This window comes from Leptodactylus fuscus, chromosome 7 (assembly GCF_031893055.1).
Source record: "Leptodactylus fuscus isolate aLepFus1 chromosome 7, aLepFus1.hap2, whole genome shotgun sequence".
NCBI lineage: Eukaryota > Metazoa > Chordata > Amphibia > Anura > Leptodactylidae > Leptodactylus > Leptodactylus fuscus.
Genome location: NC_134271.1, coordinates 141,361,872 through 141,385,666, shown reverse-complemented (window position 1 = coordinate 141,385,666; position 23,795 = coordinate 141,361,872). Strand labels below are relative to the sequence as shown.

Here is a 23,795-nt window from a genome sequence, read left to right as displayed (position 1 = left end):
ACCCCTTTAAGATCTGCAATTTCTCTTCTCAGTAATTCAATGCAATGTGACAACATACTACAGCGATGAATACAAGGGGCTAAAACCACCATCTTGCTGACCCCGGCTGGTCTCCGCTCCTTGAATGAGGATTTCAGAGAGGTAACAAATAGGAGCTTCCATCAGTGGGCTGCAGTTCATAAAACAACCACTAGGTGGCCACCTATAAACGCGCAGCAGCAGATTTATTGCAACTTTTTGAACATACAAGGCTCAAAAATTGTAATTTTTTTGTTTTCTGTGCAAATCATCACGCCGCTCTTCATAAATCTGCCCTATATAGTCTACATAGCATATCACCGTATGATAACTTATCACCAAATCATGTTGTTTTTTTTGTTTTTTTTTAGAAAAATTGTGATACAAATATCTGGACGTGCAGGTAAGAGGATGGTCAATGGTTAAGCCAGACAACTTGTCACCTAGCTTTCCCAGAGCCCTGAAAACCAACTGATACAAACGTTTATGATGGCTACACACAATGGGGCAGATTTATTCCCATGCTGCCCATAGGAGCCAATCACAGCACAGCTTTCATTTTGTAGTTTGCCTTTGAAAAATGAAAGCTGCGCTGTGATTGGCTGTTAGCTCTACAGGCATCAGAGACAGGTCTGCTCTTAGCCATGATAATAAATCTGCTGATAAATATATCAGGGAGGCAGATCTGTACTTTATATAAACGACATGTCCCCCGACACAGCCCCGTGACGGCCAAAAAGCTGGCTGAGTATTCCTGTGAAACTGTAATGAAGACACCTGCATAGTTAAGCAGTGATACATCCTCCATATTGTAGCATAGCTAGGCAGGTTTCTTTTTCAGGGTTTAGGGAAAGCTGGGTCACAAACCCATCCATCCTCTTAATCCCAAATTGTACTATACCTAAGCAGATTTACCTTTCAGGGTTCTGTGAAAGCTGAGTAGCAATGGCTGTGGAGCTGGATATATATTGTACTATACCTAGGCAGACTTACCTTTCAGGGTTCTGGGAAAGCTGAGTAGCAATTGCTGTGGAGCTGGATATATATATATATATATATATATATATATATATATACTTAAATAAGTCAATAAATCACTCTGCTCCATACTAAGCTTTGGCTAGACTGATCAGCCTTTCAGGAACCAGGGAAAGCTGAGTTACATGCACAACAAAGCTGTAAGGGCATGCATTTTCTCAGCAGGTCTGCTGCAGATTTTTGCTGTGTTTTTTTTTGGTAAAAATAACACTAAAATATATATACCGTATACTAGCTCATGTGTAATTCTTATCATGGAGCATCTATCAGACTCTCCTTTAGGCCCCTCACCATTGTAAGCAAAGAGTCTATTTGCAGTCACTCAGGTTCAATGAAAGCGACCTAAGATAGATATCAGCCATAAACATGTTCAGCAGACAGATAGCTCTACGGACCCCTCCGTACACATGCATGCTCAGCCGAGCTTACATATGCACCCTATTGGGAGAGGGAATTATTCTGCTGTATAGTGTTGTTTTTGCAAAATTTCCATGCCAAGGGTGACGCCCAGTAGCAGAACAGACGGCACAGCTGCTCAGTACCAGGTGGTGCTCCATTCCTCCTTGTATCCAGGGAATTCGGGAGATTACACAGATTTCAGTTGTCAGAGACCAAATATTATACATAGTCTTAACACATGCTAGACAGAGGAAGAGGAGGAGGGGGAGCCCGGAGCGGAGATGCCAGATAGAGGAAAGGCAGGAAATTGCTACCCTACTTTGTGGTTGTAACAGCAGACAAGTCTAAGTAAGTCAGGTTGTCAAAGCAGTACTTTGTGGTGTCCGTGTGGTGGGCAGGATTTAGGTACCCGTGGGGCACTGCGACATATGCAGTCACGTCTGAGCTGATGGAAATATCTAGAATGTGTTGAACATGATCCATTTTGTAATATACTTTATTAATGAATTTTGGCTCCCCTTGATTTTCCCATATACACTGCTTTTACACGGTCTACCAGTGTACGGGCTCTTGTACACAGTCCAGTCCTATTAACGTGACCACCGCTTACTTTTGACGTCAACGTTAAATAACCAGTCACTAAGGCACGTGTCATCACTCATCATTGTGGAAGGTACGATGGAGCAACACAAGTATGCATCAATCCTTGCGGACCATGTTCACCCCTACATGCGAATTGTTTTTCCTCAGGATGATGGTATCTACCAGCAGGACAATGCGACGTATCATAAAGCTCGCAGTGTACGTGTGTGGTTGGAGGAGCACCAGGATGAGTTTACCGTACTCCCTTGGCCAGAAAATTCCCCAGACTTGAACCCAATCGAGAATCTGTGGACTACCTCAATCGGGTTGTTCGCGCCATGGATGCTCAACCGCGTAACCTAGCGCAGCTGGCCACGGCACTGGAGTCGGCATGGCTTAACATCCCAGTGACATCATCACAACATCCCCTCTCTTCCTGCACGTCTCGCAGCGGTCCGCTCTGCCAAAGAGAGTTATTCTGGATTTTGACAGGTGGTCACATTAATGTGACTGGACTGTGTATAATACAGGGAAGCCAAGGAGGGGGTCACTACAAACAGTTATATCTAGGGCACTATAAAATGTAGAACATTGCTTCTGGTGTGGTATGAAAGAGGAGATTTTTACATTAGCAGCTTCCATATGGTACCAAGATTGCAGTTCTACATGTAAAATTCCACTGGTATCATTAGTTCTCATAGACTGTCAATGCCTGTATAAAATAATAAAAAATATAAATAAAAAAAATTTAAAACATTGGTGATAACTATGACAGTACAGGGATGCTGCAATCTTGGTGTCATATGAAAACAGGGACTCTTATCTTTCATATGACACCAGAAAGATCGTTCTATTTTTTATAATGTCCAAAAAAATAACAGTTCGAAGCGACTTCTCCAGCTGCATTATACTAGAGCCCTGAAGGGACTTCTCTAACCTCAGATGTCCTGTATTTTACAAGACCCTGCCCACCTCTACCAAGTGATAGAAATCTACAGAAACACAGGAATGAATAAAGTGCAGGATTTCACAGAAAATCAGCCAAAATGTGTATGGACAGCTTGAGACAATATGGTAGGTTAACAACATAGAACAATGGAGATGATGCCTAATACAAGAAACATCTATGGGCGAATCCATGTCCTGCACCACCCCTCTTGCCATAGGTATACCTCCTCGTATCTGTTTTTTTATGGAGTGTTCCTTTAAGATAGAATCATTTCCATCCATTAGTATAAAACAATTTGGTAGAATTCTGTAATCGTGGACATCGACTGCTCTCAATTTCCGGCCTCATGTAATGGATACGCATTGATCGGAGCTGGACATCTCGGTGTATCTAATGAGGCTTTTACGAGGAAGCAGAATCTATTATTTACAAGCAGCGACGCATCACGTTCTCCGCTTCCCAGCAACGAGATTGGTAATGAACCAGGTCTGGTCTGCTCATTTTCCATGACAGAGGTAATGGAGCATGTATTATTTACAGCATAGTCATAAAGTGGTGGGAAAGCTCTGGAAACGGCCACCAAGGCAACCACTTAAAGTGCCCCTCCAGGATCATCTATACAAAGGCTCCTTCCCCTCAGGATATGTCCGGTAGTAATCTGATAATCTTCTTTATCTCTCCGGTGGATTATAATCTGTTATTCTGCCCTGGAAATCTGCTCTCCTTGCACTTGATTCCTGCTGAGTCTGTGATAGATTTGTGTGTATACACAGCAGCCAATCAGAAGAGGCAGAGCTTCAGGAGGAGGGAGTCTGAACCAATAAAGAGACAGGGGGTGTGTCTCAGACTAACTAGCACTTCCTGTGGGCACCGGAGATCAATTGTAGTCACAGATTACAGCTCTGTCATAATGAAACTGAACTAAAAAGCAGACAATGACAAATAAATAACAGTATATCATCCCTTGTATATATTCCCCTGACAGGACAGTCACTTTACAGAGGACTTTTCACCACCAACACCAGCTCCTTTCATCTTTTAATAGGCACTAATTCTGGTTCAGTTGGATTTTCTCTCTATCCCCCACCATTCCTGAGCCATTAGTGCTGTTAGTTTGGGTGCCTGCTATGTTAACTAGACTCTCTAATGTAGGCGTGGCTCACAATTCCAGTTAGAGATGGACAGTGTAAGGCTAAGAACCACACCCCCTTGCCTAATCCTGCCTGCCACCACCCACTTAACATTAGAGAGTCTAGTTAACATAGCGGGCACCAAAACTAACAGCACTAATTGCTCAGGAACGGTGGGGGCTAGAGATAAAATTCCAACTGTGCTGGAATCAGTGGAGCAGCAGCTTTTAGAAATGAAAAGAACCTAAGATTGTGGAGGGGGGGGAAAAGGGTCGTCTTTAAGTGTAAAATCTTAAACAAATGAAGGGGCCCATTTTCACACAAACAAAATAAACAGTTACGTTCATAGGATATCGGTGTTGTGACATCAGCATCCTCAATTTGGGATATCACTTTGTGCATTATCCCAAATTCCCAACACTATGACATCACAGAGTAAATGATTGGTGCACTGTGACATCACCACTGTACTATGATGTCACTGAGTAGATTATTTGGGCTCCATGACATCACACTGCATTAACCCAATATTATTGACATTGTTCTTGGAGCAACGGTTTCTTCCTCCTCCATGCACTGTATCTTTTACAAAGTCTTCTTTGCTCCTCGGTTCTGTGACTCCGCCATGGCCATGTGACCACAATACACATGATGAGAAGCAGATGACCAGCTGGTGACTCAGCCGTATCCTGCGGCACAGTCCTTTATCCTACATCTGCTTTCTCAATGTCTCCTTCTGTTGCACGCTTGTTGCGATATTCAATGTTTGAGGATCTTTGTATTGTCCACATTTTCCCCGGAGCCTTACTGTATACCTTTGAGGATTCTACCGGTCTCCTGTTCTGAGCTTCAAATTTCAAGTAAGACGGGCGTTCTGTATACCACTTTTAGCAAATCCTTGGCTGGCATGAGCTCTACTAAATTTGTTTAGCCAAAGCATCGCCACCATGGCTCCATCCAGCTACACTCACTTTTGCAAAACGTGTCGAGTAGCTGGTACATTTCTGGTGCAAGAATGGGCCAAAGATTTGTAAATTTGCACCCATCTACATTCCCCCATTATTTTTCTTTCCCTAAACTCTGCTTTTTCTCTGTATCTTCTGTCTCATGTTAGTAAATTTGACACAATCATCCCAAAAATGACATCACTGACTAAATTATTTGTGACATCACTATGTTATATTCCCATATTATACATCACAGAGTAGAAGATCCGTGCGCTGCCACTTCACTATGTGTATTAGGCCTCGTTCACTTCTGCGTCGGTAGTCCATTTGGGGGAGACCGCATGGGGACCCCCCTTCCCCCGAACGGACTACTGAATGCATCGGCAAGCGTTGTGCAGTGAAAACACACGGACCCTATAGACTATAATGGGTCCATGTGCTTTCTGCTTGGTCTCTGCACAAGTCATGCGGACAGGAAAGTAGATCGTGGACTACTTTTCTGTCTGCATGTGCCTCTCCGTGGTGAAACCGTTTTTTTTTTTTAACCAGACACAAAGTCAGACATGTCAACGCAGAGAGGCACAAGACGCTTACGGGCGGACACTTTGCAAACCCATTCAAGTGAATGGGTTTGAAAACTGACCACCGGGTTTCCGTCTCCTGTCCAGTTTCTCGGGCAGAAGATGGAAACCTGCAAAGCGGAGACTATGGACTCCTATGGAGCAGAGCGTCACTCAGTTGTGTGCCAGGAAAGAGAATATCTCTTGCTAAATACAAAATGATATATTTTATTACAAAATGTAAAAATTAAAACAAAAAAAAATTGAAAATTTTAAATTCTGAACCAATACAGAGCACAAAATTATTTAAAAAAAAAAAAAAAAGTTAGGGAAAATAAATAATAAATTACAAAAAAAAAGTTAGAGGGGTTGGGGGGAGATTGTAAACACAGGAGTATCGCATGCCGGTCTTTACGTTCCTTGTGCCAGCTGAATATATGCTTAATTCATGATGGATTATTAGCTGCTTTCTCCAGAAGTCCTTGTGCATAAGTGAAAATCAACGCCTTGAGGAAATTTGACAAATTTACTCAAATTCACGTCCCACACCTCACCCACTTTTTGAAAAATGTTGAGGCCGCACAACAACTCTACTTGCAAGTATGCTGAAAAAAAATTGGTGTTCAATAGTAATGAATTCCCCTCCGATATGTCATAAGGCAGATACGGAAATGTTAGTCCCATCCTTAAGTGGTTAATGGAAATGTCTGACCATCATAAAAAGCCAAACTTCATATAAATGTCTGTAAATGAAAGCACTGCCGGGGTATATACCGTACGTAGGCGTGTAGGGGCTAAAGCCGCACCTGGGCATTGATCTAACCTTGCATGGAAGATTGCATCAGGTACAAGGATCACAGGAGGGTTCTGCACCTATTCAACATTTAGGCCGGGTTCACACGGGGTTTTTTGGTTCGGAACCTGAGGCGGAGGCTGCCTCAGGTTCCGGACCAAAATACGGTAGCTGCAACTGGATGCCGGTCGCGCACTACGCTCCGGATTAGGCCCAAATGAATGGGCCTAGTCGGGAGGGAGTGTCTTCAGGCGGATGTGGCGAAAATCCTTCTGAAAGAATGAGCATATCCGTTCTTTTTTCCAGGAGCTGAAACAAATGGCTCCCGGAAAAAAGAACTGACCGGCTCCCATTGATAGTAGGGGTAGGATAGTAGGGTTGAGCCGATCTTGACTTTTCAGGATCGATTTTGAAATCCGATTTCCGATCATTTTTCATTCGAACCCGATCTCGATCCCAATTCCGATCCCAATGCAAGTCAATGGGATTTTTTTATTAATCGGAGATCAGATTTTACAAACAATCCTATTCACTTTACAGCATGGAATCTAACAATTGAACGCTTTAATTGTTAGAATCCATGCTGTGTAGTGATTTTTTTTTTAATCACTAAGTAGCCAGAGGATTTTTTCTTAATCCTCTGGCTACTTAGTCCACCCTGGTGTCCACTTACCTGCAGAGATGGCTGGTCCGGTGCCCGGTGTTCTCGTTCTTCTTCGCCTCGCTGCCCTCTGCCTCCCAGGTTAGGAGAGTGTGGGCGGGTACTGAGAGGGGAGACATCAAATCTCCCCGCCCTGTACCCGCCCACACTGTCCTAAGCCACAAGCCCCGCCTTCTTCCTAGCTCTTTAACACTAATCTGGGTGGCGGGGGCAGCGAGGCGAAGAAGAATGAGAACACCGGACACCGGACCAGCCATCTCTGCAGGTAAGTAGCTACTAGAGATGTTAGCTAGTCTCCCATTAGAATGAATGGATGTAGCCAGCGCGCGTATGAGCGGAGCGTATACTCAGTGTGAAGGCTAACATTGTTAGCTATTCCCTCAATGCTTGGCTAGTAGCAAGCATTGTGGGAAATAATCACCGATCTCGATCCCTCCTAAAAAGATTGTGTCCGGAATTCCGATCGCGATTGTGAAATTTTCTCGATCGCCAATCAGAATCCGATCTTTTCTGAACACGATCGCTCAACCCTAAACGGGAGATGTCTTTTTGGTCAGGATTTTGAGGCAGATATGGCCTCAAAATCCTGACCACAATACCCCATATGAATTCAGAGTTGCATAGTATATTCAATAAATGTACGATATGGGAATACCCCTGTGTGGCAAAACATTTGGTACAGACTAGAATTACATCACAGTTCATTCATTGCAATAATACATCCATTCAAGCTACATAAATAAAATACAGCTAATAAAGTGCATATTAAGTGCATGAACAGGTATATACATGGTTAATATCACATATTAATGAGGCGTGAAGATCAATGGATCGGATAATCTCACGGTGTACACTGTTACGGTATATTTTCATGGGACTCTTGAGTAATAATGAACTAAAATGTGAGACCTATTTCACCACGTAGCTTCCACCTTGGTGTTTGGGTAAATAGAAATACATTACATACTGTTGTTAGCCTTAAAGGGGTTGTCCAGTTTGGAGATACTGTTTTGGTACAAGAATCCTCAAATGATCCCCTTTAATCCGGAACAAATGGTTTACCTACAGCACCACCAGTGGGGATATGAGGCATTGCACAGTGCCTGATAAAGTCAATGAGGAATGTATGCAAGGACATGATGGGTCCTCCAGTATTGGAGAGGTTCTTTGCAACCACTCTCCACCCTAGATGATAGATAAGACCCCTGACACTGTTACGATAGAATTCCAGACACCAGACAACCCCATTAAGAAGCTACCATGATGTTTCTTGAGTGATAATGCTGAGTTGTCTATGTGATCTTACTGACCACCGCCTGACCTCCTGATCTTCTCCATGTCTTGTAGATGTATAGGCGGCTGTTGCGGTAATAGAAAAGGAATGTTTCAGGCATATGTGCCATGGAATATCACCATAAGGCTTCTGGAAATAACATGTAGTCCTTAGGACCCCACGAGAGAGAGCTCTAGTCTTCATGTTGCACCCATGTCACAGAGATGCACCTATATTGCCCCATCGAGGGTGATGCTTCATCTTCATTTTCCATGCTCTTGTGTATTATAACTATCATGTAGGTTTTGGTGGTGGGTGTTGGAGCGTGGTATACACCGTCTCGACTTTGACCTTTCTTGTAGCTGGCATTCCCATATACTGCTCATTATCCAGCTGTATGATCTGGAAAATAGGGAACAAGATTCAGTCTGATGTCAGAGAACTGTATACATATGGTACGAGCGTGTGGGGGCCACGTATTACACATATGTAAGACAAAAACATGACAGACATTGAAATTTAGAAGATAATAGTATCTGTTTAGTAATTGGCAGGTCAAGAAATTCAACACAAATGGGACAAACAGAAACATGGTCAGGGGTCAGGCTAAGATCAGGGCAGGTGGCGTAGAGTCAATGCAGTAACCAGGCAGAGGTCAGGACAGGCGGAGCAGGTTAGGAGTTGTACAATACAAGCAGAGGTTACACATGGCTAATATGGACAGAACTATGGTGAACGTCTTTGTAGGACACTAGGCACTGTTCCCATTGGAGAGGGTTCCTTATATATAACATGGGCTGAGTGGGTACTCAATGTCCGGAAGGAAATACTAATTCTAACAATACTTGTATTAGGACTCAGCAGCCATCAGGCCCGTGCTACAGGGAAATAGTAAGATTTAGCGGAAGTGGCTCTTGTCAGCCATAGGCATCACACCATTCACATGTAATAGCTGTAGCTAAAGTGTTACTCCAACTTCACTGTAGAAATGTACATGACAATAAAGAAGGATACACTTCTATCAGATCGTCTATGGGAACAAAGGATTGGGCATATTAATATCCAACATGGCAATAAATTTGTCCTCAACTTCTGCCACTTTGGGAAGCAGTTTTCCCTACGCTGTGCTGACGAGATCCAACCAGATCGAAACAGCGCTGTCCACAGCTGGGATTCTGTTCCTTTTCCTATTGGTTTGGCAAATGCTTGCATCATAGCAATAGGCTTGTTGAAAAAGTCATGCATGATGTTTAAGAGGGCTACAGCAAACAGAAGCACTGTTTTCCTGTTTACATCTCGGAAAACAGATTTGCATATGTTTCCCATAATCCCCCAGTGGAGCGAAAATGGCTTTGTAAGACTCCATATCCCTGTAAAGGTGCTTTCTCCTTAAGGAGTGATGTTATTCCCATAACATAGAGACGTAGTATAGGACCTTCTTAGGTAACCTTAGAACAACTACATAGTCTGTCTCTATGCTTTATGTGCACACCTTTGTGTAGGATGTTATTGAGTTCCAACTGTTCTGCCCCCAAGGTTTTGGCAGAATTTTTCTATTGTTCATTCTCTTTCGGTCCCCCCCCCCTCCCCTAAAATTAGGAAGGAGCTGGTTCTGTTCTAGGAAATAACATGATCTCCAGCTGTTGTTGGCTTAAATTTCACCATCTGGGTTTTGGTTTGTACTTCTTCTGACCCTGGTCATGCATAGTATCCCATTGGTTTGACTATATAGACATTTATACAACAACATTCTGTAATCTAATTTCCCGCTTTTAACAGGTTTTCTTTTTCAATTCTAAAGACAAAAGAGAACTTGTTAAGAGCGGATCAATTACTCTTAGGGTGAATTCACACTGAGTAAACGCTAGCTTATTCTGAACGTAAAACACGTTCAGAATAAGCGGCGTCTAAACAGCTCCATTCATTTCTATGGGAGCGGGGATACGAGCACTCCCCATAGAAATGAATGGGCTGCTTCTTTCACTCCGTGCAGTCCCATTGAAGTGAATGGGGAGTGCCGGCGTGTACGCTCCGGCATGAGCAGAGCTTGCCGTATACGCCGGCACTCCCCATTCACTTCAATGGGACTGCACGGAGTGAAAGAAGCAGCCCATTCATTTCTATGGGGAGCGCTCGTATCCCCGCTCCCATAGAAATGAATGGAGCTGCTTTAGACGCCGCTTATTCTGAACGTGTTTTACGTTCAGAATAAGCTAGCGTTTACTCAGTGTGAATGCACCCTTACAGGTAACAGAAGTCCTCGCTTTGAACTTAAAGCAACTTTGCTTTAGGTGGTCCTTTGATGTCTAAGAACTCGTCTACAAAGAATCAGGAATGTTTCGGGAAGTGACGGCCGTTATTTGTTCACAGTTTTAATTGGATGTACCTTCACCCACAAAACAAGCTTGTGAAAAGCAATAACATCAGACAGGGGCGTACCTGTAGTAATTGTAGAGGTAGAAGCTCCATCTGAGCCCTGACATCCTACTAATATTATAAATGTGAAAGTTTGTGTATTTGGATGTTTGTTAATCAATCACACAAAAATTTCTGAATGGATTTGGATGAAATTTGGCATATAGATAGATTGTAACTTCGATTAACACTTAGGCTACTTTTTATCCCGTTAAATGACATGGCTTCACGACTGTTATGAATTTATGTTCACATACTATATTACACTCCTCCTGCAGCAGCTTATCTTAGGTCCCAGGGCTGTTATCTCTCTATATATAAACACTCAGCTAAACCTGAGTCCATTCTATACATGCATTTGCATATTATCTGATCTGCTCCAGGCAGTGCTGACACGCTGGATGGGAAAATGCCTTTAATCCAAATTTGCAGTTTACTACTTTTAAACATGTTGGAAAAAAAAAATTGATGCAAAATTCTAAAACAATGACAGCTATGATGGTAGCCAGAAGTCACAGAGTTCTCCTCAAGTGGAGCTGGCAGGGATCATCGGCGCCAACAACACGCACATTATATGGTGTCCCAGCGAGCTGCTGAGACGCCAGAACAACCACGGGCACAGTGGAACAAGTTCATCGGCAGGCCACCGGATCATCAACGCCAAAAATACGCTCATTATATGGCATGAGATGCTGGAACAATCACAGGCACGGTGTGAGGAACAAATTCAGCAGCAGGACAGCTTAAGAGCTGCCAAAATGCCGGAGCAGGTAAACCATCGACGGCAAACAAGTTGCTGAATATAGGTGGATCATCGACGCCAACAACACGCAGATGAAGTCACAGGCATAGGCTAGTACGGTATAATATTCAGACTACGTCTTCAGTTACACCATAAATGATGCATGGTTTCCTCAAAAAGATTTTATTGTATGTCCCACGTGATGATGTGCTTTATAAGAGCGGTCTTTGTCCCTTTCCAAGGGATCAGTTGATGTGGCGTGCCATTCATGTAGAGTCCATCTGGTCGGTGGCCGGTCCATGCCATCCTAGTAAGTAGCTGCCATGTCAGGAGGAACTAGAAGTTTAGTCCATGAATGCAGAAGGAGTGATGTCTGCCAGTTTTTGGAGACTGCTGAAGTATTTAGTGACGTGTTCTGTAAGCCGTACACCAGACTGTGCGGGGAACAACCAGCAGGAGCCTGCCTAGCATGAGTAACACTATCCTGACCATAAGTAGACCTTACCAGGCTGAGGTGGATCCATATTGCAGCAACAATATAGGTCGTAAAATTTTAACCAGAAGTCTCAGGTTTTTTTCACCCCATAATGTTTATGTACTTGAAGACCTCACAGATTCCGAATACGGTCATGAGCATAGGAAAGTAATTTATTATAATTAAAGTATTCATGCAAACAAAATCCGTTGCTGGAAACTCCCAACATCTGGGAACTGACTGGCCGAGAGCCAGAGATATGTCTCCAGGGTCAGAGAGTTAGTCTGGTGTTCTTTCTTGGCCAATTCTATCCAATGCCTTAGATAAGGAAATCCTCTGTACTAAGGGTTAGGAGAATTAGAAAATTGCCTTGATCTACACTTTTTTTTTTTAGCTGTGGAAGATCTGGATGCTATCTCCAAAAATGAAAGAGCTTTTATGTTCTGGTCAAATCGTACTGAATAGTGAAAGAACAGATGGCATCAGTAGATTTAATAGGGTATTTCCATCTGCGATATATAGAGCATATCCACAAGACATGTCATACATTTCCCATAGATATTGGTTCTACCATTATCTCCAAAATCTGAGAACATGTCCTCCTCATTCATTGTAGCCACCAGGCAGGGTCACTAATATCATATAGGTGGGAGTCTGACACCCCACCCCATCAATGAGCTGTTCTCAGCAGCTGATACATATAGGGGAGCAGGAAGCAGACAGCACTGTTCTCCATGTAGTGGCCAGTCCAGTTATTGCAGATCTGTTCCCACTCATTTTAATGAGACCCAAGCTGCAGTACCTCCGTTCAGCCACTATATAGAGAATAGTGCTGTCTACTTCCTGCTCCATTCTCTGTGTATAAGCTACTGGGAACAGATGATTGGTGGATAGCTCAGGTATGAGACCCCCACATATCTGATATTAGTCCAATACTATCCAATATATCAATATTTGTAGCACAGACAACCACATTAAGTTAATAGGAAAGCATCAGCCACGCAGAGAAAGCAAAGATGGGCAAGATTAACCTTAATTCAATTGTATACTTTACTCTGGAGCCCAGGACAAGCCCAGTGGACACTTGTAGTATACAATACAGAAGTTTTTGTAATTTAGTTTTCTAAGGAACGCACCCCGTCTTACATGCATGTGTATATAAAGGGGCGTACATGTGCCTCACAACAGTGACAGTCTATAGGGATAATACTAAGAGGCTAAAAACTGTTTTCACATGTACAGTCTCTACAGTTTTCCCTGCAGGGCCCCCTTATGGGAGGCAAAGGCGCGCTCGCGCGTGCGTGTATGTGTGTATGTAAATCCCAGGAATTCCTGGGGGGAGGGGGAGGAAGTGTAAGAAAAAGGAATGCAATTTTTTTTATTTCAATAGAATTTAAACAATTTTTTAGAATCTGAAGTAATATAAGGAATCTCATGCACATTCCACAGTATTTAGCCAGTATGTGTGTACAGAGAGAAGTGACTCTTCTATAAATATACAGATCGTAAATTGTCGATTAGGAATTTGCAGATTTTATTGCCGCAGCTTCAGAAAAAAGGGAACTTTATGATTTATATGTATGATATATAACTTGTGGATGATAAATATGTAACATACATGATGTCTGAGCTGCATCGGTAATATATTTGATGACACTTCTATAGATCACTTATGTGACCTTATCTCCCTTGCAAAGTGTAGTGCTAAAGGCTTAATAAGTCTCCACACACCTATATGGTGGTCTCTCCCCAAGGAGTGACGATACCCCCCTAACCCTGTCTAAGCCTCTCACCTCTACCAGGTTAGTGTTCTCTACACCGGGCTGACGAGATGCAATAACATTGAAACGGCTGTCCTCGGTTGAGAGACTATACCTGGTAATAATCCCTGCATCATTGCAAAACAAAGGCTTCTTGGAAGGTCGAGCATGATGTTAAAGGGAGCAGCCTTTATTGGGGTATTTCACTGAGATTCTTCCTTCCTAATTACATCAGGGAAGACAGGCTTGCACATTCCAGTGAGCGCCCTCTATTGGTTTGCAACACTGAGGCACCTAACTTCCTAATTACATCATGGAAGACAGATTTGCACATTCTTCCCATGAAACCTTATCTCGTCATTTTTCACTATTTTCAATATCTCTGCTTGCTACAGTTAGTTTCGAGACAAACCCCTGATACACTGTAACAAACCCTTCACCTACGATAGCTGCACATGGTACAGACTGGATTACAGAACATAATATGGGAAAAATATGCAAATCTATTTTCCTATTTACATTTTTGGAAACAGATTTGCATATTTTTCCCATAATCCCCCCCCCAGTGGAGCTAAAACAGCTTTTTGTATGACTCCATACGCCTGAGAAGGTGATCTCTCCTTAGGGAGTGATATTATCCCCATAACCAGAACATAACATCTCACCTGATTGTCTTCTCGTGGACGTGTTGTCGTCACCTCAATGTAGTTCATTTCTCTATTATTTTTTTCTTTGACTACTGGGTAAAGAGGAAACATATTTTCAGTGTTATAGAAGCAACATCGGAAAAGTTATAATGGAGGAAACGAAAAAATCTGGTCCGATTTTGTTCATAATATCCATAACACGTGGAGAGAACCAGAGATGAACCTAGACTCTCTGCTGCCCGAGGCAAAAGGTGCCTACTCCCGAAGATAAAAAAAAAAAAGCTGGTTATCTTTAGTTGCGTGATAGGGCCCTTCTAATTAAGACAGGCCCTCTAGATCGAAAAACCCACCGAGGTCTATTGGTTAGGGGGCCACTGCCTACTAAAAGCATCTTCCTACTGTCTACTGCATGTAAAGGACTTAACTAGCGAAATACATAGCTCACCATTGCTAAGACATAAGGGGGCGCTATAAAGAACGCCTATAGGATTCTTCTCCAAGGGTCTTCTTCAGTTTGATATCCATCTATGGTCTTACTACTAAGTCATACTTATCTCTTACATTCCTTAGTCTTGGTTGCTCTTTAGTTCTGCTTCTTGTGGCCTCAGTTATGCTTAGTGTCTCCAGTACAAGGACATTGAATCTGATATCGTTTGATCTTCAGCTCTGTTTACTCGGATTGGCTCCTGTATCTAAACACAAGCCCACCACCGGCTCACCAGGAAGCTGATTACCGTAAGTATGGAATAATCTAAAAGCCCCAAAACCACCAGGGAGAAGTGGAAGATGATAAGGTGATTTTACATAGAGTGAGGCAATGGAGCCAAAGGGGAAGGATTCTAAAGAATTGATACACTCGGAGACTTTATCGAATTTACAGAACCAAGAAGTAGCTTCAGATGAATTAAGGTCATGTAGCTAGGCATCTGGCCAGACCTCCGACAGAAGTATAATCACACATTCATGGTGGCCAGACATTAGAGTTTTTGGACAGCAGAGAAGGAGCACTTGGATATTTATTGGACCACTATTGGGGCCTTTTTGTGACATGGATTACCATGAAGAAGACCAAAGAATGGCAGATATCTGTTTTAGAATTTTTTGGACATTGTTGAGGGCTGTAGTTGAACAGTCACCCCTATTGTTCATCAGATCTGCCCAGACTACACCACAGACATCGATCAGCAACTTATTGTTTTAACTTATGGCACTGATGTCCAACAATCTGAACAAAGCCACCAAAACCGGCCATCTGAAATCCCTAATGTATGGCCAGAGATTGGAAAGGTCAAAAAGATACCAAATGGTAGAAGCCAGGAGCTACAAATATGAAATGTGGTCAAGACCCTAGGAGGAACAATGCAAAACAAAACGAAATGATAAGTTTAAAGAGAACATCCAACTTTTATCATCAAGTGATATATTGGTCCAACATTTATACTCATTCATTTTGTGATCCAGCGTTATAGGACCCAAGGTTCTCCAAAATGTCTACGAAGACCAAATTTCACCAGGACTAGGGGGAGCGTACTACCAGGGGTGAACCTGGGCTTTCTGCTGCCTGAAGCGGACGTCAGAAAGCCGCCCCCTCCCTCCCGGAGGAGGGGCGGAGCAGAGGGGGGGCAGGGGTCTCAAGAAAGGGGCAGGGCTGAGCGGAAGGGGCGGGGCCAAGTGGCGTTCACAGGCAGAGAGCAGGCAGGAAGAGGACCTGCTCTCTGCCTGAGTGTGAGGGGCGGCCGCTGGAGCAGTGCTGCGTCCAGCAGGGCCGCCCCAATACACCGATCACTTCCCGTGTCGGGCTGCAGACACGATAATGCTAAGCCAGTCCAGGACAGCTTGTCCTGGACTGGCTTAGGTCAGCAAAAATGTCACCCTCCCGAGGCCCTGGCATAGCGCTGCCTGAAGCGGTCGCTTCATGGGAGGTGCGGCGCTACGTACTACAGATAGTATTTATTATTAGGTCAATGCATAAAAAATGCACAGTAGGCTCCCCCTAGTGGTGGGGCAGAGCATGACACCGGGGTTCAAAGAGCCTCAGACCTGGAATTCATGTATCAAGTTCCAAACCCTTAGGCCACGGAAACGCGGGAAAAATAATGGCGTTATACTGTAACGGCAAATTGGATGGGGTTTGGTCTTTCCTAGTTTTACCCCTGGTGACGTGGGCACGTTATGTGGTGGCCATATCACAAAAAGGGGTATGACTTGAACATTTTTGTGTATACATCACAAAAAAAGAGGGTGATGTCGCACCTTGCATCACAAAAAACGGGGATGTGTTTTCTCCTGGGTGAATCAGGACCCCTACCAAGGGTCCTTTATAATACTAATGACTTCCTATGAACCTTGTTACACAATATAGCTTGTGTTACAGGAGAATATTTTTGCCATTCTGTGATCAAATAGAATATACCCGATAAATGGAGTAAATGTATATTGTACTCTAGTATATGCTTTGCATTATACAAACATTGTAAAGCATGAAGTGTACTTCCAATAAACGTTTCTTTGGCATTTGTCATATACAGTAGCATGTGTATACATAAATCCCATTTTTGGACCTAAAACTCTCCAATTATTATATAATATTTAGTAGATTGAGCGGTACCTACCTGGTATTTTATACTTCCTCCAAATATATATTATAGAAATAATCACTAGAATGACTATTACTATTAAGCTTATGAAAATAATGGAGAGATGTCTCCTGGGAAGTGATGAATTATCTGTGAAGAGAGAATAAAAATAAGATATTCATCATACATGCAAGTAGTGTCATGTATATACACCAGCAGAATAGTGAGCGCAGCTCTGGAGTATAATACAGGATAAGTAATGTATGTACACAGTGACTGTACCAGCAGAATAATGAGCGCAGCTCTGGAGTATAATACAGAATAAGTAATGTAATGTATGTACACAGTGACTGTACCAGCAGAATAGTGAGCGCAGCTCTGGAGTATAATACAGGATAAGTAATGTAATGTATGTACACAGTGACTGTACCAGCAGAATAGTGAGCGCAGCTCTGGAGTATAATACAGGATAAGTAATGTATGTACACAGTGACTGTACCAGCAGAATAATGAGCGCAGCTCTGGAGTATAATACAGGATAAGTAATGTAATGTATGTACACAGTGACTGTACCAGCAGAATAGTGAGCACAGCTCTGGAGTATAATACAGGATGTAACTCAGGATCAGTGCAGGATAAGTAATGTAATGTATGTACACAGTGACTGTACCAGCAGAATAGTGAGCGCAGCTCTGGAGTATAATACAGGATAAGTAATGTAATGTATGTACACAGTGACTGCACCAGCAGAATAGTGAGCGCAGCTCTGGAGTATAATACAGGATAAGTAATGTAATGTATGTACACAGTGACTGCACCAGCAGAATAGTGAGCGCAGCTCTGGAGTATAATACAGGATGTAACTCAGGATCAGTACAGGATAAGTAATGTAATATATGTACACAGTGACTGTACCGGCAGAATAGTGAGCGCAGCTCTGGAGTATAATACAGGATGTAACTCAGGATCAGTACAGGATAAGTAATGTAATGTATGTACACAGTGACTGCACCAGCAGAATAGTGAGCGCAGCTCTGGAGTATAATACAGGATAAGTAATGTAATGTATGTACACAGTGACTGCACCAGCAGAATAGTGAGCGCAGCTCTGGAGTATAATACAGGATGTAACTCAGGATCAGTACAGGATAAGTAATGTAATATATGTACACAGTGACTGTACCGGCAGAATAGTGAGCGCAGCTCTGGAGTATAATACAGGATGTAACTCAGGATCAGTACAGGATAAGTAATGTAATGTATGTACACAGTGACTGTACCAGCAGAATAATGAGTGCAGCTCTGGAGTATAATACAGGATGTAACTCAGGATCAGTACAGGATAAGTAATGTAATATATGTACACAGTGACTGTACCGGCAGAATAGTGAGCGCAGCTCAGAATAAGTAATGTAATGTATGTACGCATTGACTACACCAGAATGTATTGTTTGAAGATGTGACCGCCTAATGTGCAGATTTTTCCAATGATATCAAGTATCTAAGAAAAGCTATAGAAAAGAATAAGTTTCCAGATGTGTCCAACTTTCCACCATACTCTCATACTACTCAAGATAACATCTTACCTGGAAAGTTACACATCTCTTGTACTCGGACAGAGACATTCTTCTGGTCGGCCGGGTTGTGGACTATACACAGAAGTTCCATGTCCTGGTGGTCCCGTGGTACTGAGATTTGGATGGAGCTCATATTATTATACATTCGATACCCAGTGTCCCGGTGTTTGTATTTCCATGTATAGGAGAAAGCTGATGTATATGATGGGGCAGAGCAATGAAGAGTGACATTACACCGGTCTGTGGTGTTCTCCTTCACTTCAGTCCTTATACTTGCATTGGTAATGGGCTCTGTAATGAGAGAAATATCATCAGGTATTGTAGACCTTTGCTTCTAGAAGTGTTGGGTAGGGTTGAGCCGATCTTCAGATTTCAGGATCGTTTTTAAAATCCTATATTCGATCATTTTCCAGCCGATCGCGGTCGTGAAATTTGCTTGATCCGATCTTTCCCGATCGGGTGATTGAGCTCTATGTGGCCCTCAGGTGTTTTTCTTGTGGCCCTTGTTTCTCCTCTTTCATGTTGCTACAGACTCAGCCCCATATTATAGACAGGGATTCACAAATCCTATAACCCATGACAATATATACAGTGTCAGAAATAAGGATTTGACCCCTTGCTGATTTTGTAAGTTGCCCACTGACAAAGACATGAACAGTCTATAATTTTAGAGAGAATATCAAAAATAAAATCTAGAAAATCACATTGTATCATTTTTAGAAATGTATTTGCATTTTGCATAGAGAAATAAGTATGTGACCCCCTACCAACCATTAAGGGTTCTTGCTCCTACAGACCAGTCACGCGCTCCTGTCTTATATTGTCACCTGTATAAAAGACTTCTGTCCACAGACTCCATGAATCAGTCAGACTCTAAGCTCTACAACACGGGCAAGACCAAAGAGCTTTCTAAGGATGTCAGGGACAAGATCATAGACTTGCACAAGGCTCGAATGGGCTACATAACCATAAGTAAGACTATGTTGGGTGAGAAGGAGACAAGTGTTGGTGCAATAGTAAGAAAATTGAAGAAATACAAAATGACTGTCAATCAACATTGACCTGGGACTCCAGGCAAAATCTCACCTCGTGGGGTATCCTTGATCATGAGGAAGGTGAAAGATTAGCTTAAAACTACACGGGGGAACTTGTTAATGATCTCAAGGCAGCTGGGGACCATTGGTAACACATTACTTACGCCATAATGGATTAAAATTCTACAGTGCCCACAAGTTCCCCCAGCTCAAGAAGGCCCATGTGCAGGCCCATCTGAAGTTTGCCAATGATCACCTGGATGTTTCTGAGAGTGACTGGGAGAAGGTGCTGGGGTCAGATGAGACAAAAATTGAGCACTTTGGCATTAACTCAACTCGCCGTGTTTGGAGGAAGAGAAATGCTGCCTATGACCAAAAGAACATCGTCCACACTGTCAAACATGGAGGTGGAAACATTATGTTTTGGAGTGTTTCTCTGCTAGGTTCACAGGACTACTTCACCGCATCAATGGGAGAATGGATGGAGCCATGTACCATAAAATCCTCCTTCCCTCCGCCAAGACATTATGGGTCATGGCTGGGTCTTCCAGAAGAACAATGACCAAAACCATACAGACAAGGGAACAAAGAAGGGCTTAAAAAGAACCACATTAAGGTGATGGAGTCTCCAGAACTTAATCCCATAGAAAACTTATGGAGGGAGCTGAAGGTCCGAGTTGCCAAGTGATAGCCTTAAAATCTAAATGATATAGAGATGATCTGCAAAGAGGAGTGGACCAAAATTTCTCCTGACATGTGCGCAAACCTCATCAGCAACTACAACAAAGGTTTTGCCACCAAATATTAAGTCTTGTTTGCCAGAGGGATCAAATACTTATCTCCTAAACCGTAGGATACGTTTTACAGAAGATTATGTACTAGGATCTTTCCTATAAAACACCAGTCTATGGACCAGTAATGGGCAACCTAAACATTACGGAGACCTCGCATGAACTTGGCTCTGACTAAGGACCATACAACACATCATGGTCCTCTATTCTAGCACATAGGACGTGGGTCTGACATTGGAGATTAAGTGTGGTCATCCTTTATAACAGTGAATACGAGATAAGGAAACTACTGAACATGCCGACGTAGATATTATACTATCATAATACAGAGTCCTACCACAAACTGGAATAAGCATGGTTTCCCAGGGTTAAAGGGGCTCTATCAGTAGATTTTCCGGTTTTTAGATAAACATATGCCTGAATAGCCTTTAAAAAGGCTATTCAGGTGCTGCTAATCGTTTTTGAACACCCCCTCCCCCGTTTTTCTTAATTACCGTAAAAATGTATATGTAAATCAGCCCTACTGTGCACGGTGGTCGTTCTATGCACCCCCCTCTTCATAGCTTGTTCACGTCCTCCTCTCCTCTTTGACGTCCTCCTCCTCCTTGCGATTCTCCGCCTCCAGCCCGGTGGTTTCGATCGATGTTCTCTACACAAAAATTACAGTCGCTGGTGTTCTCTACACAAGGAGTGCTACTGCGCATGCGCGAGATTTTGATCGAAACCGCCAGACTGGAGGCAGTGAATTGCAAGGAGGAGGACGTCAAAGAAGAGAGGGGGGCGCGAACAAGCTATGACATGGGGGTGCACAGAACACCCACTGTGCACGGTACGACTTATTTACATATACATTGTTATGTTAAGTTAGAAAAACGGGGGGGTCAAAAATGATTAGAGTAACCTTTTCAAAGGCTATTCAGGCATATGTTTACCTACAAATCGGAAAATCTACTGATGGAGCTCCTTTAAAATAATAGGGTCGGGTCTCACTCTCTATTCATCTGAACAGAGGCAGACAACAAAGCACCCATATCACTTGTAGACACCTGCTAGAGGCAGAAGAGATATAGTCATAGACTTACCATTGTATCTGTAGGGATTTTATTATATTTTACAACCTACAATTCACAATTTCCCCTAATAAACAGCCAGAGACATCGACACCTGTCATGTAAACCTATAGAAACCCCGATACACAAGTACACATCAGAGGTGTGATACAACACATTGTGCATTAGGTACAATGTGTCGAGATGAAGATAGCTCGCTATACTCCGCAGTCCCATAAAGATGAATGACATGCCTTTCTATGGTGGACATGAGATCCCCACTCTTGGTGTCATTTTGGAATACAGGTATATGAGTGGTTGTATATCTACTATACAGATGGCAGATGTACAAGATCGTAACCGCCTTTTATAGCCGTTGGCTGTCACCAGTTCCCTATCTGCCACCTGTCCTAAGTCAACAAATAAAACAGACATAATACAGATAAGTGGATGTTATTGACCGTTGTCAGCAGAAGCGGGGGATGGGGGTTATGCAAACAGTTTCAGCCTTCTGCTATATGTATACTGTATGTACTAACCACATGAAGGTGTTCTATTATATCACCTCACATATTATATATTCTACCGCCCGGGTGATTTACATTACATTACTGGTCTCATCTGGTGAATTCTCGGAGATCACTGCTTTCTTTCCATTTGCAGTCAGTTCCGTTTCCATCTGTGTGGAAACAATGCTGCGCAGTAGGAAATAGAAGGGTTAATAGCTTGTTTTTGCCAATTCACAAAATGAAGTGAATGAAGAGAAAAGTAAATCCCATCAATATTCGGTGTGACCTTTGCCCTTTGCCTTCCATCAGTTCTTCCCAGTACTTGCAGACAGTGTTTGGCAGAGAGTTTGTTCTCGCCATCTTGGAGGACTAAGCCCAGATCTTCTGTGGATGTCGGCTCGCTCCAATCCGTCTGTCTCTTCATGACATCCCAGACAGGCTGGATGAGGTTGAGATCAGGACTATGTGGAGACTCTATCATCACTTCCAAATATTGGTCACACCAATTCGTTCACTTCAATTCTTCATTCACTTCATTTTCAAAAATAAGTTATTAACCCTTCTACTTCTAAAAATGTCTTTGCAGCATTTTTCGACTCCTGCCTAAAACCTTTGCACAGTACTGGACATGTATTTGAAATATCTGGAATTAGTTAAAGGGCCCAGGGTGAAAATTATACAGTGTACAGAATTTTATAAAACACTACTCTATGTACTGTGGACGTGTTGGGGTCAACACAGCTAAGTTACTGTTCAAGTAAGTATTCGGTCTAGTTCCCATTCGGGGTCCACTTGGAAACCTAATCCCCTTAAAAGCTGTTACCTTAACCACTTCAGTACCGGGCCAATTTGTGGTCCAGGACCAGACACATTTTAGGTTTATTTTGTATGTGCGGTTTTGAGGGCTGTAATATTTTTCCCGTATGTCTCAGTCAACTAATTTTTGCGTCTTTTTTCGGGGACACATAGGGCTTTATTTTTATGTTGTTTTCATTTTCGAATATGTTTTAATTTTTTTTTTTCCGGGAAAATATAAACAAAATAGGAGGGAAATTGTGTCTGGTTTTCAATTTATTATTACTATTTTTATTTAATAACACAAAGTGTCACTGAAAAACTTTATAATATAGTTTTTCCTCTCCGTTACGGTAATTTTTATTTTGTATGGTGTCGTCGGGGGCGGGGCTATAACCTTTAATAACGGCGTTTTATTAGCGTATTATTATTTTATTTACTATTTTTATTTTATTTTTTTTAGATTGTGTCCCCATAAGGTGATAAGAGACCTTTGGGGACATCTGATCTTTTTTTTTTTGTACTGGAGGCTGATTTCTCCTGTAATGGAGGCTGGTACATTTAGCCCCAGTTGCAGGAGGAATCCAGCCTCCTGCACACTGTATACACAGCTTACTGAGCTGAGCTGGGGTCCTGTAGGACCCAGCAGCTCTTGCAAGACACTGCTCCTGGCGGATTACATGACTGCCAGGTCAGAGGGCGGCTGTATCATGGCGGTGCCCATAGCTGTGTATACACTGAACGCTGTATACACGGCGATCGAGAAGGCAGGGAAGGGAATAAACCTTCCCTGCCATCTCTCTGGGAGTTCCAGCTGAAGTTACAGCCACCTCCCAGCTTCAGTAGTTGCATGATCTCCGTGCAGCTACTGTGTTCTGACAGGGCGTACCGGTACGTCCTGCCAGAACTAGGCAACCACTATCCAGATGTTTATAGTCTATGGGCGGTCTGGAAGTGGTTAAGAAACCCGCAGACCCCATAGACTATAATGGGGTCCGTTTTGGTTTCCGCACAAAAATGCAGAAAGAAAAAATGTAGGACTTTTCTCTCCGCATATTTCATGCAGAATCCCCAA

The 23,795-nt window shown here is 42.8% G+C and overlaps 1 protein-coding gene across 2 annotated transcripts in view; it reads right to left on the bottom strand.

Annotated features, from left to right (window-relative positions):
• Positions 1-7,319: 7,319 nt before the first annotated feature.
• Positions 7,320-23,795, bottom strand: part of LOC142214281 (SLAM family member 5-like) — a 34,149-nt gene continuing 17,673 nt past the window's right edge. For both annotated transcript variants that reach the window (XM_075283181.1, XM_075283182.1), the window contains exons 3-6: positions 18,552-18,833; positions 17,002-17,115; positions 14,408-14,481; positions 7,320-8,752 (exon numbers count right to left, since the gene is read on the bottom strand). In XM_075283181.1, coding sequence (XP_075139282.1) covers positions 8,645-8,752; positions 14,408-14,481; positions 17,002-17,115; positions 18,552-18,833 — 578 coding nt within the window. In that variant the 3' untranslated portion in view covers positions 7,320-8,644. The remainder of the gene's footprint in view (positions 8,753-14,407; positions 14,482-17,001; positions 17,116-18,551; positions 18,834-23,795) is intronic.